This window comes from Salvelinus namaycush, chromosome 14, assembly GCF_016432855.1.
Source record: "Salvelinus namaycush isolate Seneca chromosome 14, SaNama_1.0, whole genome shotgun sequence".
In the NCBI taxonomy this organism is placed as follows: domain Eukaryota; kingdom Metazoa; phylum Chordata; class Actinopteri; order Salmoniformes; family Salmonidae; genus Salvelinus; species Salvelinus namaycush.
The window spans coordinates 18970492-18982536 of record NC_052320.1 but is presented as its reverse complement, the minus strand read 5'-3'; the positions used below and the strand labels follow the sequence as shown (position 1 = coordinate 18982536).

At 39.1% G+C, this 12045-nt stretch overlaps 1 protein-coding gene across 3 annotated transcripts; it reads left to right on the top strand.

Annotated features, from left to right (window-relative positions):
- Nucleotides 1-660: 660 nt before the first annotated feature.
- On the top strand, nt 661-11161 carry LOC120058880 (glucose-induced degradation protein 8-B homolog). Of its 3 annotated transcripts, none has more exons than XM_039007624.1 (5): nt 661-715; nt 3669-3802; nt 3998-4194; nt 6583-6780; nt 9884-10057. In XM_039007624.1, exons 2-5 carry the CDS (start codon nt 3676-3678, stop codon nt 10055-10057), a joined length of 696 nt encoding a protein of 231 aa, XP_038863552.1. In that variant the 5' UTR covers nt 661-715; nt 3669-3675. The 3 variants fall into 3 exon arrangements, with proteins under 3 accessions (XP_038863552.1, XP_038863551.1, XP_038863553.1); XM_039007623.1 differs by lacking the exon at nt 661-715 and adding an exon at nt 729-962 and having other exon boundaries at nt 9884-11161; XM_039007625.1 differs by lacking the exon at nt 661-715 and adding an exon at nt 971-1073.
- The last annotated feature ends 884 nt before the right edge of the window (nt 11162-12045 follow it).

Genomic DNA, 12045 nt, shown 5'->3' with positions numbered 1-12045 from the left:
AATCGACCTGCGCGCCGCACGATCATTGATTGGGATGCCCCTCAGCCTTATTACTGCATTATAAACTAATGTTTACTAAACATAAATAAACATAGCTACAACGGGATGAAGTAATTTGCTTTTGAAGGAATTTTGAAGAGATGTAATACAGTAAAGTAGGCCTAGGTGATTCTCAACCAGATACCCCCTCAGAGAAAACACTAGTATGCCTACTTTTGCAAAAAAAATAGAAGTGTTGAAACTGCAGTAAAAGTGCAGCAACTGTAGTCGACTATGGTATTTTGAATGCAGCAATTGCAGAATAATGGCAGATATACTGCACTCTAACTGCAGTTATATACATCTGACTGCAATCTTTTTTCGTCAAAGTACCCTAAGAAGTAATACCTGTCTTTGCTTAACTTCATTTTCACATTGCGTTAATTCCACAGAACATACTTTAGGTATAGGTATATACAATGAGGTGAAACGTTTAGAACCTTGCAGCCCAATTCTACAAGACATAAAATATCTGTTCCACGAAATACATTTCTATTTGAAAGTTTTTGCAACGTTGAACTCTTCTGAACAGACCCCATCACTGCTACTGTTCCTTGGTAACCATGACATCATTCCACTGGCCAATCATAGTTATGTTTCCCCAAATCACGTTCAGTTGTCGTGATTCACGCGAGAGAGCTTGAAGCAACTACACATCCGTAGTCGATTGTTACAGGTATATTTAATTGAACAATAAAGCTGACTACTATATTTGATAGCGATAATATATATTATTATGTATCGTATTGTACTCTTCGCTCATGTTAAAATTACATGTTGGTGGGTGATGCACCAACAAGCTAACGTTAGCTAGCCATCTAGCTAGTATCAACACAACAAATAACGATAGTTAGCGAGCTAATTTCAGACTAAATGTTTTGGTGTGTGAGACCAGAATATTCGCTCTGTTCCTCGCAAAAATGGTAGATATGATATCATTGTTAATAGCCAGCTAACCTTTCGAAATTAAAGGATTTAGTTAGCTACATAGCAAACGTTGTTTTGTTCTTCTAACACCACTCGACCACACCGAGGTAAAGTTGGTTTTATATTCACACATTCGGACATTCATCATAAGCCATTTAACGTTACACATGTAAAAATCAATAACTAATTCACCGTTTGTCACAGAAACATCAAACTAGGTATGATTTATTCTATAAATGTATAGCATACTTTTACAACCTTTTTTTGTCGTTGAAAAATTCCAGTTTTGATTTGATAGAAATACATAAAATCTATAAAATGTAATTTAAAGAAGTATAAATCAATAAGTAATTCACCGTTTGTCACAGAATCATCAAACTAGGTATGATTTTTTTCTATAAATGTCTAGTATACTTTTACAACCTTTGATTTGAATAAACATTCCAGTTCTGATTTGACAGAAATACATTAACATCTATAAAATGCCATTTAAAGCTATATAAATCAATAACGTTTTCACTGATTATGACAGAATCATCAAGCAAAGTATGATATTTTCTATAAATGTCTAGCATACTTTTACAACCTTTGTTTTGAGGAGAAATTCCAGTTTTGATTTGATATAAATACATAAAATCTATAAAATTATATTTAAAACTGTATAAATCAATAACTAATTCACCATTTGTCACAGAAACATCAAACTATGTATGATTTATTCTATAAATGTCTAGCATACTTTAAAAAAACTTTGTTTTGAGTAAAAATTCCAGTTTTGATTTGATAGAGGGCATGTAGTACGTCTAGAGGGCGTGTGGTCAAAGTTCTAACGAGTCTGTTATACCCTATTAGAAATTCTGCATCTTCAGTCATTAAATTAGATTACAGGAAAAAACTACAGGATGAAGGGGTCAGGCCTTACTAACAAAGAAGACAGGTGGATGGATCAAGAGGAGCAAGACAACCAAGAGGATCAACATGGACATTCCACAATGGAGATAAGGAAAACTAAGAGTGAACCATAACATACACTACCGTTCAAAAGTTTGGGGTCACTCAACTGGCAGCTTCATTAAATAGTACCCGCAAAACACCAGTCTCAACGTCAACAGTGAAAAGGTGACTCCGGGATGCTAGGCAGAGTTGCAAAGAAAAAGCCATCTCTCTCTGTCAAGTGTCTGTGTTCTTTTACCCATCTTAATCTTTTATTTTTATTGGCCAGTCTGAGATATGGCTTTTTCTTTGCAACTCTGCCTAGAAGGCCAGCATCCCGGAGTCGCCTCTTCACTGTTGTCATTGAGACTGGTGTTTTGCGGGTACTAATTAATGAAGCTGCCAGTTGAGGACTTGTGAGGCGTCTGTTTCTCAAACTAGACAGTCAAATGTACTTGTTCTCTTGCTCAGTCGTGCACCTGGGCCTCCCGCTCCTCTTTCTATTCTGGTTAGAGACAGTTTGCGCTGTTCTGTGAAGGGAGAAGTACACAGCGTTGCACGAGATCTTCAGTTTCTTGGCAATTTCACGCATGGAATAGCCTTCATTTCTCAGAACAAGAGTAGACTGACGAGTTTCAGAAGAAAGTACTTTGTTTCTGGACATTTTGAGCCTGTAATCGAACCCACAAATAAATGCTGATGCTCCAGATACTCAACTAGTCTAAAGAATGCCAGTTTTATTGCTTCTTTAATCAGAACAACAGTTTTCAGCTGTACTAACATAATTACAAAAGGGTTTTCTAATGATCAATTAGCCTTTTAAAATTATAAACTTGGATTAGCTAACACAATGTGCCATTGGAACACAGGAGTGATGGTTGCTGATAATGGTCCTCTGTACGCCTATGTAGATATTCCATAAAAAATCTGCCGTTTCCAGCTACAATAGTCATTTACAACATTAACAATGTCTACACTGTATTTCTGATCAATTTGATGTTATTTTAATGGACAAAAAAATTTGCTTTTCAAAAACAAGGAAATTTCTAAGTGACCACAAACTTTTGAACGGTAGTGTATGTTATGGTTCACTCTAAGTTTTCCTTATCTCCATTGTGGAATGTCCATGTTGATCCTCTTGGTTGTCTTGGTACTCTTGATCCATCCACCTGTCTTCTTTGTTAGTCAGACCTGACCCCTTCATCCTGTAGTTTTTTTCTATAATTTAATTTAATATGACTGAAGATGCAGAATTTTATGTCAGGCCCCTTCTAATAGTGTATAACAGACTCGTTAGAACTTTGACCACACTCCTTCTAGACAGACTACATGCCCTATATCAAATCAAAACTTGAATTTTTCCCTAAAACAAAAGTTGTAAAGTATACATTTATAGAATAAATCATACATAGTTTGATATTTTTGTGACAAACTGTGAATTAGTTATTGATTTATACAGTTTTAAATGGAATATGATAGATTTTTTTGTATTTCTATCAAGTCAAAACTGGAATTTTTACTCGAAACAAAGGTTGTAAATGTATGCTAGACATTTATAGAATAAATCATATCTAGTTTGATGATTCTGTGACATGGTTAATTAGTTATTGATTTTTACATTTGTAAATGGCTTTTAGCGAATGTCTGATGATTGTCTGAATGTGTGAATATAAAACCAAATTTACCTCAGCCTCGACCACAGTCACTCTCGACATGTCGGTGCAATTACTACTTGCTAGCTAACACATTTTTTTATTCAAACTTCGCAGGATCCCAATGTCAATGATGAATTACGCGGAAAAGTCAGAAGATATTACTAAAGATGAATGGATGGACAAACTGAACAATGTACACATACAGAGGGCGGACATGAACCGGCTCATTATGAATTACCTTGTGACAGGTATTCCACGATTCACACTTTTGTGTCAGTTGCTGCTAAAACAACCTCCAATCTGAGCCGCTCTATCCCAGTTAACCGTTCTGAATCTTCAGCTTGTCTCTACTTACAGAAGCAGAATCCAACATTTTTCCTTGATCTATCCGGTTGATTTTTCTTGTGATTTTGATGGTCTCACTCTTGTCTGTGTTTGTGCAGAGGGGTTTAAAGAGGCAGCCGAGAAGTTTCGGATGGAGTCTGGGATCGAGCCCAGTGTGGACCTGGACTCTCTGGATGAGAGGATAAAGATTAGAGAGCTGATCCTGAAGGGACAGATACAGGAGGCCATCGCACTCATCAACAGCTTACACCCAGAGCTGCTTGACACCAAGCGCTACCTGTACTTTCACCTGCAGGTACAGATGCCCTCAGGGGATTGATTTAGGATCAGAGCTTGTCCAAGACAACAACATCTATTGTGGATGTCCATTGCCCACACCAAAACACTTGATAAAACGTATATTTAATTTGTTTGCCAGTAGCATACCACCCTGCATCCAACTGCTGGCTTGCTTCTGAAGCTAAGCAGTGTTGGTCCTGGTCAGTCCCTGGATGGGAGACCAGATGCTGCTGGAAGTGGTGTTGGAGGGCCAGTAGGAGGCACTCTTTCCTCTGGTCTAAAAAAATAGCCTAATGCCCTAGGGCAGTGATTGGGGACATTACCCTGTGTAGGGTGCAGTCTTTCATATGGGATGTTAAACAGGTGTCCTGACTCTCTGTGGTCACTAAAGATTAAAGGTCGACTGATTATGATTTTTCAACACCGATACCGATTATTGGAGGACCAAAAAAAGCCGATACCGATTAATCGGCCGATTCTTTAAAATGTATTTGTAATAATGACAATTACAACAATACTGAATGAACACATATTTTAACTTAATATAATACATCAATAAAATCAATTTAGCCTCAAATAAATAATGAAACATGTTCAATTTGGTTTAAATAATGCAAAAACAAAGTGTTGGAGAAGAAAGTAAAAGTGGAATATGTGCCATGTAAGAAAGCTAACGTTTAAGTTCCTTGCTCAGAACATGAGAACATATGAAAGCTGGTGGTTCCTTTTATTCCCAGGTTCCTTTTATTCCCAGGTAAGAAGTTTTAGGTTGTAGTTATTATAGGAATTATAGGACTATTTCTCTCTATACGATTTGTATTTCATATACCTTTGACTATTGGCTGTTCTTATAGGCACTTTAGTATTGCCAGTGTAACAGTATAGCTTCCATCCCTCTCCTCGCCGCTACCTGGGCTCGAACCAGGAACACATCGACAACAGCCACCCTCGAAGCAGCGTTACCCATGCAGAGCACGGGGAAAAACTACTCCAAGTCTCAGAGCGAGTGACGTTTGAAACGCTATTAGCGCGCACCCCGCTAACTAGCTAGCCATTTCACATCGGTTACACCAGCCTAATCTCGGGAGTTGATAGGATTGAAGTCATAAACAGCGCAATGCTTCAAGCATTGCGAAGAGCTGCTGGCAAAACGCACGAAAGTGCTGTTTGAATGAATGCTTACGAGCCTGCTGGTGCCTACCATCGCTCAGTCAGACTGCTCTATCAAATCATAGACTTAATTATAACATAATAACACACAGAAATACGAGCCTTAGGTCATTAATATGGTTGAATCCGGAAACTATCATCTCGAAAACAAAACGTTTATTCTTTCAGTGAAATACAGAACCGTTCCGTATTTTATCTAACGGGTGGCATCCATAAGTCTAAATATTCCTGTTACATTGCACAACCTTCAATGTTATGTCATAATTACGTAAAATTCTGGCAAATTAGTTCGCAATGAGCCAGGCGGCCCAAACTGTTGTCTATACCCTGACTCTGCGTGCAATGAACGCAAGAGAAGTGACACAATTTCACCTGGTTAATATTGCCTGCTAACCTGGATTTCTTTTAGCTAAATATGCAGGTTTAAAAATATATACTTCTGTGTATTGATTTTAAGAAAGGCATTGATGTTTATGGTTAGGTACACGTTTTTAGCAACGACAGTCCTTTTTCGCGAATGCGCACTGCATCGATTATATGCAACGCAGGACACGCTAGATAAACTAGTAATATCATCAACCATGTGTAGTTATAACTAGTGATTATGATTGATTGATTGATTGTTTTTTATAAGATAAGGTTAATGCTAGCTAGCAAATTACCTTGGCTTCTTACTGCATTCGCGTAACAGGCGGGCTCCTCATGAGGCAGGTGGTTAGAGTGTTGGACTAGTTAACCGTAAGGTTGCAAGATTGAATCCCTGAGCTGACAAGGTAAAAATCTGTCGTTCTGCCCCTGAACAAGGCAGTTAACCCACCGTTCCTAGGCCGTCATTGAAAATAAGAATGTGTTCTTAAACTGACTTGCCTAGTTAAATAAAGGTGTAAAATAAAATATAAAAAAATCGGCGTCCAAAATTACCGATTTCCGATTGTTACGAAAACTTGAAATCGGCCCTAATTAATCGGCCATTCCGATTAATCGGTCGACCTCTACTAAAGATCCCATGGCACTTATTGTAAGAGTACAGGTGTTAACCCCAGTGTTCTGGCTGAAATTCCCAATCTGACCCTCATACCACCTAATCATCCCCAGCTTCCAATTGGCTCATTCATCCCCCCTCCTCTCCCCTGTAACTATTCCCCAGGTCATTGCTGTAAATGACAATATGTTCTCAGTCAACATAAAAAGTCCCTCTCCATTTCTTCCCTCCTTCCCCTTTTCCTCTTTGTAGCAACAGCACTTGATTGAGTTAATCAGGCTGCAGGAGACAGAGTCTGCGTTGGAGTTTGCCCAGACACAGCTGGCAGAGCAGGGGGAGGAGAGCCGTGAGTGCCTGACAGAGATGGAGAGGACGCTGGCTCTTCTTGCCTTCGACAACCCGGAAGAGTCGCCCTTTGGAGACCTGCTTAACATGATGCAGCGACAGAAGGTGTGTCTGTGTGTGTGGCCTATCATCTGTATAATTGTTTATTAGGCTATTATATACTGGGTGATTCGAACCCTGAATTCTGATTGGCTGACAGCTGTGGTATATGAGACCGTATACCACTGGTATGACAAAACATTTCTAATTACGTTGGTAACAAGTTTATAATAGCAATAAGGCACCTCAGGGGTTTGTGGTATATGACCAATATACCACGGCTAAGGGCTGTATCCGGGCACTCCGCGTTGCGTCGTGCTTAAGAACAGCCCACAGCCATGGTATATTGGCCATATACCACGCCCCTTCGTGCCTTATTGCTTAACTATAGCCTCTTTACACTACATTAGCTTGACGACGCATACTAGATCCACGACACATACAGTGCCCTCCGTAATTATTAAGAGAGTGCATTTTTTCTTCTTTTGGCTCTACTCCAAAAATCAAACAATGACTATGAGATTAAAGTGCAGACTATCAGCTTTATTTTGAGTGTATTTTCATCCATATCGGGTGAACTGTTTAGAAATTACAGCACTTGTTGTACATAGTTCCCCCATTTTAGGGGAGGAAAAGTATTGGGGAAAATTCACTTATGTGTATTAAAGTAGTAAAAAAAGTTAAGTATTTGGTCCCATATTCATAGCACGCAATAACTACATCAAGCTTGTGACTGAAATTTGGTGGATCCATTTGCTGTTTGTTTTGTGCCCAATAGAAATGAATGGTAAATAATAATGTATTGTGCATTTTGGAGTCACTTTTATTGTAATAAGAATAGAATATGTTTCTATTTTTGGGGGGGTATGATATTTGTGTGTCTAACTTTCTCTCACTCATCATTAATCTTTTTTTTTCTTTTTTTCTCACCTTTATTTAACCAGGTAGGCTAGTTGAGAACAAGTTCTCATTTACAACTGCGACCTGGCCAAGATAAAGCAAAGCAGTGCGACACAAACAACAACACAGAGTTACACATGGAATAAACAAACATACAGTCAATAATACAATAGAAAAAGTCTATATACAATGTGTGCAAATGAGGCAGGACAACGGAGGTAAGGCAATATATAGGCCATAGTGGCGAAATAATTACAATATAGAAATTAAACACTGGAGTGATAGATGTGCAGAAGATGAGTGTGCAAGTAGAGATACTGGGGTGCAAAGGAGCAAAATAAATAACAGTATGGGAATGGGGTAGTTGGATGGGCTATTTACAGATGAGCTATGTACAGGTGCAGTGATCTGTGAGCTGCTCTGACAGCTGGTGCTTAAAGCTAGTGAGGGAGATATGAGTCTCCAGCTTCAGTGATTTTTGCTGTTCAGAACGAACAGTCATTGGCAGCAGAGAACTGGAAGGAATGGCGGCCGAAGGAGGAATTGGCTTTGGGGGTGACCAGTGAAATATACCTGCTGGAGCACGTGCTACGGATGGGTGCTGCTATGGTGACCAGTGAGCTGAGATAAGGCGGGGCTTTACCTAGCAAAGACTTATAGATGACCTGGAGCCAGTGGGTTTGGCGACGAATATGAAGCAAGGGCCAGCCAACGAGAGCATACATGTCGCAGTGGTGGGTAGTATATGGGGCTTTGGTGACAAAACGGATGGCACTGTGATAGACTGCATCCAATTTGCTGAGTAGAGTGTTGGAGGCTATTTTGTAAATGACATCGCCAAAGTCAAGGATCGGTAGGATAGTCAGTTTTACGAGGGTATTTTTTGGCAGCATGAGTGAAGGCTGCTTTGTTTGCGAAATAGGAAGCCAGTTCTAGATTTAATTTTGGATTGGAGATGCTTACTGTGAGTCTGGAAGGAGAGTTTACAGTCTAACAAGACACCTAGGTATTTGTAGTTGTCCACATATTCTAAGTCAGAACCGTCCAGAATAGTGATGCTGGACGTGCGGGCAGGTGTGGGCAGCGATCGGTTGAAGAGCATGCATTTAGTTGTACTTATGTTTAAGAGCAGTTGGAGGCCACGGAAGGAGAGTTGTATGGCACTGAAGCTCATCTGGAGGTTTGTTAACACAGTGTCCAAAGAAGGACCAGAAGTATACAGAATGGTGTCGTCAGCCTAGAGGTGGATCAGAGAATCACCAGCAGCAAGAGCGACATTATTGATGTATACAGAGAAAAGAGTCGGCCTGAGGTTGAACCCTGTGGCACCCCCATAGAGACTGCCAGAGGTCTGGACAACAGGCCCTCCAATTTGAGAAACCAAGGCTGTTGATTCATTCAGGATTATCCGTAATCATGGTAGCATCCACATTAATGTAGAAGTGTTTCGAAACATTCTATTCTTATTTACAATAAAGGTGACTCCAAAATGCACAATTCATTATTTACCATTAATTTCTATTGGGCACAAAATAATCTGAAACACAACCAAAAATAAACAGCAAATGCATCCAACAAATGTGTAGAGTCACAAGCTTGATGTAGTCATTGTGTGCTATGAATATGGGACCAAATACTAAACTGTTTACTTCTTTAATACACATGTAAGTGAATTTGTCCCAATACTTTTCCTCCCCTAAAATGGGGGCACTATGTACAACAAGTGCTGTAATTTCTAAACGGTTCACCCAATATGGATGAAAATATGCTCAAATTAACACTGACAGTCTGCACTTCATAGTCGTTGTTTGATTTTTAATCCAACTTTTTAAAGTATTGAGCCTAAAGAAGAAGGAACAAAAAGAAAACGCTATCCCGATAATTACAGAGGGCACTGTATTTTTGTATGGTAAAGAGACGGATCTAGCATCAAATCGCTCTTTCCCAAGCCACCTCCACAGGTAGTGTGGGACACGTGTACACCAAATACCCCCCTCTGAGTGGTATAGTGTAAAGACAAGGCAGGAACACACATGAGGCAGGAATGTGGCTTTGGCCATACCACATCCAAGGTTAATGTAAAGATACTGTAAACAGATAAGATGCAAATCTGATGTTGAAGAGTCAGCTCTTACTACACATATTTTTACTAATGTAAAGAAAGAGCCTTAATGTGCATGAGTAAAAGGGTCTCTTTTTGGGGGTGTTCTATGTGTGACTGTATTCCTGTAATTTAAACACCTTTCTTTCCTTTCTCAATGCTCTTCAGGTGTGGAGTGAGGTGAACCAGGCTGTGCTGGACTATGAGAACAGGGAGTCAACACCCAAACTAGCCAAGCTACTCAAGCTGCTGTTATGGGCTCAGAACGAGCTGGACCAGAAGAAAGTCAAATACCCCAAAATGACAGACCTCAGCAAAGGCACTATTGAGGATCCCAAGTGAAATGAACGAGCAGGGACATGGACTACCACACTTCCTTTCTCCTATTTATAAGCAGTCGACTGGATGATAACGTAATAATAACATATATTATATACCAATATAAATACTTTTTTCATGTTGAATATATGAAAGGACTTAATTGATTGTGCAAACAGTATATGGCTGTATTTTAAAAAGTGACAACTGCTATGATGATATAAACATTCAACAGAGTACCCACATTTATAGACATTTTGAAAGACAAATTTAAATTGCTGGTTTATATTTGATTACCTGAAAAATAAGTATTATTCACTTTTACTTGAGTATCATGGTGAGTTCTGAGTATCATTTTGTTTTATTTGTTTTTAAGTCACTGGGTTGCCACGCTGAGTTTGGGAGTTATGATTTTATACATATAAGGTAGAGTTTAAGACTAAATTAGGCTCATGTGTAAAGGAAAGAGAGGAATAGGCTATACGCCACTTTTTCTAGATAAAGGGTTTGGATTAATTGGAAACTGTTACCCAGCCTTTTATCTACTGTACTTTGATAGGTTATAACCGGTAATCTGGTATTAACCTGTCTACTGCTGGATGAAATTATTGCTTACATGGAAATACGGGTTTCTTTTAAATGGTTGGCTGAGTTTACATTCCCTTCTGTCTTTGAAAGACACATGTAACTCAGCCTTGTATTGTTTGTTTGTTTTGTTGAGGATTGAAACGTTGTAGATGGTGGAAACCTTGACCTTTCACAGTAGAAGGGCTGTACTTATTTCTCTCCTACGGGAGTAGAGAGAAGTTAGGTACACATGACCAGTTTGCTATTAAGAGTTAGTTACCAGTTAGAATTTTTACATTTACTGCCCAGATGCATGTAATGTAATGTTGAATTGGTTAAGGTCATTACAGAAGCACTCATGCCTTGTTTATGTTATGTGGGAGTTTAAATATTTGTTTATTTTGTACCTGCTGCTAAATGTCCAGTCTTCATTTCATACAACTTTTTATTGTACTGTAAGACAATGTGATCATAGAGACTACAGATAACTCCCCTCTTATTATTGGACGTTTTTGAGGTAATATTTGCAGATATGGAAATAAACAATTATTTTGAGTGACAGTTTTATTGAAATACGGCCTTATACAGTAGGTAATGTATGACAATCCATTAAGAGCATTGTTTCCTGCATTGTGTAGCCTTGCTGCTCAGGTTCATTTATTTATTGTGAATGTGCAATTTCGGCATAGAATGGATGAATAGTATGTCACCAGTTGAAGCATTGGCTCACTACTGCAGTAGTCGTGGAATCTGAGGGCGCGTTCTAAATTGTAAACCCTGCCATCACACATTGTTGATTGGCTGCCGCTATTTACAAACTAGACGAGATGGAACGCGTTATCTGTTGCACTGATTGCAAGAAACCAGTCAGTCAGCCAGCCAAGCTCAGTCAGAGATATGCATGTTTCATGTTGCCCACTAGTTTTACCTGTCCAGCTTGTTTGCCAAGGCTGTGTCCGTATTTTCTTTAATCAAAGCGCACGTTTCCCGACGAAATCTACGTGTAGAGCGGTGGACGGTGAATTTGAAAATACACCAGACATTGAATGGCATTGTGGCAAATATTTGGTGAAACTAACCATGACTTTGAAGTTCCCGGGGAAAATCTTCCTAACAAAGTATTCGCACACAATCGTTCGGGGGGAGAGGAACCACAGCGGCAGACTGCGATATGGCCCAGGTAAGGAGTTGTAATTCTGCTTTCGGTGCTTTGCCTATGGCAGAAGCTGAAAATGTTAGATTTGAAAACTTCTTCACTGTAGCGGTTACGTGGTGAAAATAGACATGTCAAGCAATGTTTTTTTTTATAATACGTGAAAGTCTCAAAGTATTTGGTATTTAAATATACAGTCCTGGCCAAAAGTTTTGAGAATGACACAAATATTAATTTCCACAAAGGTTGCTGCTTCAGTGTCTAGATATTTTTGTCAGATGTAATTATGGAA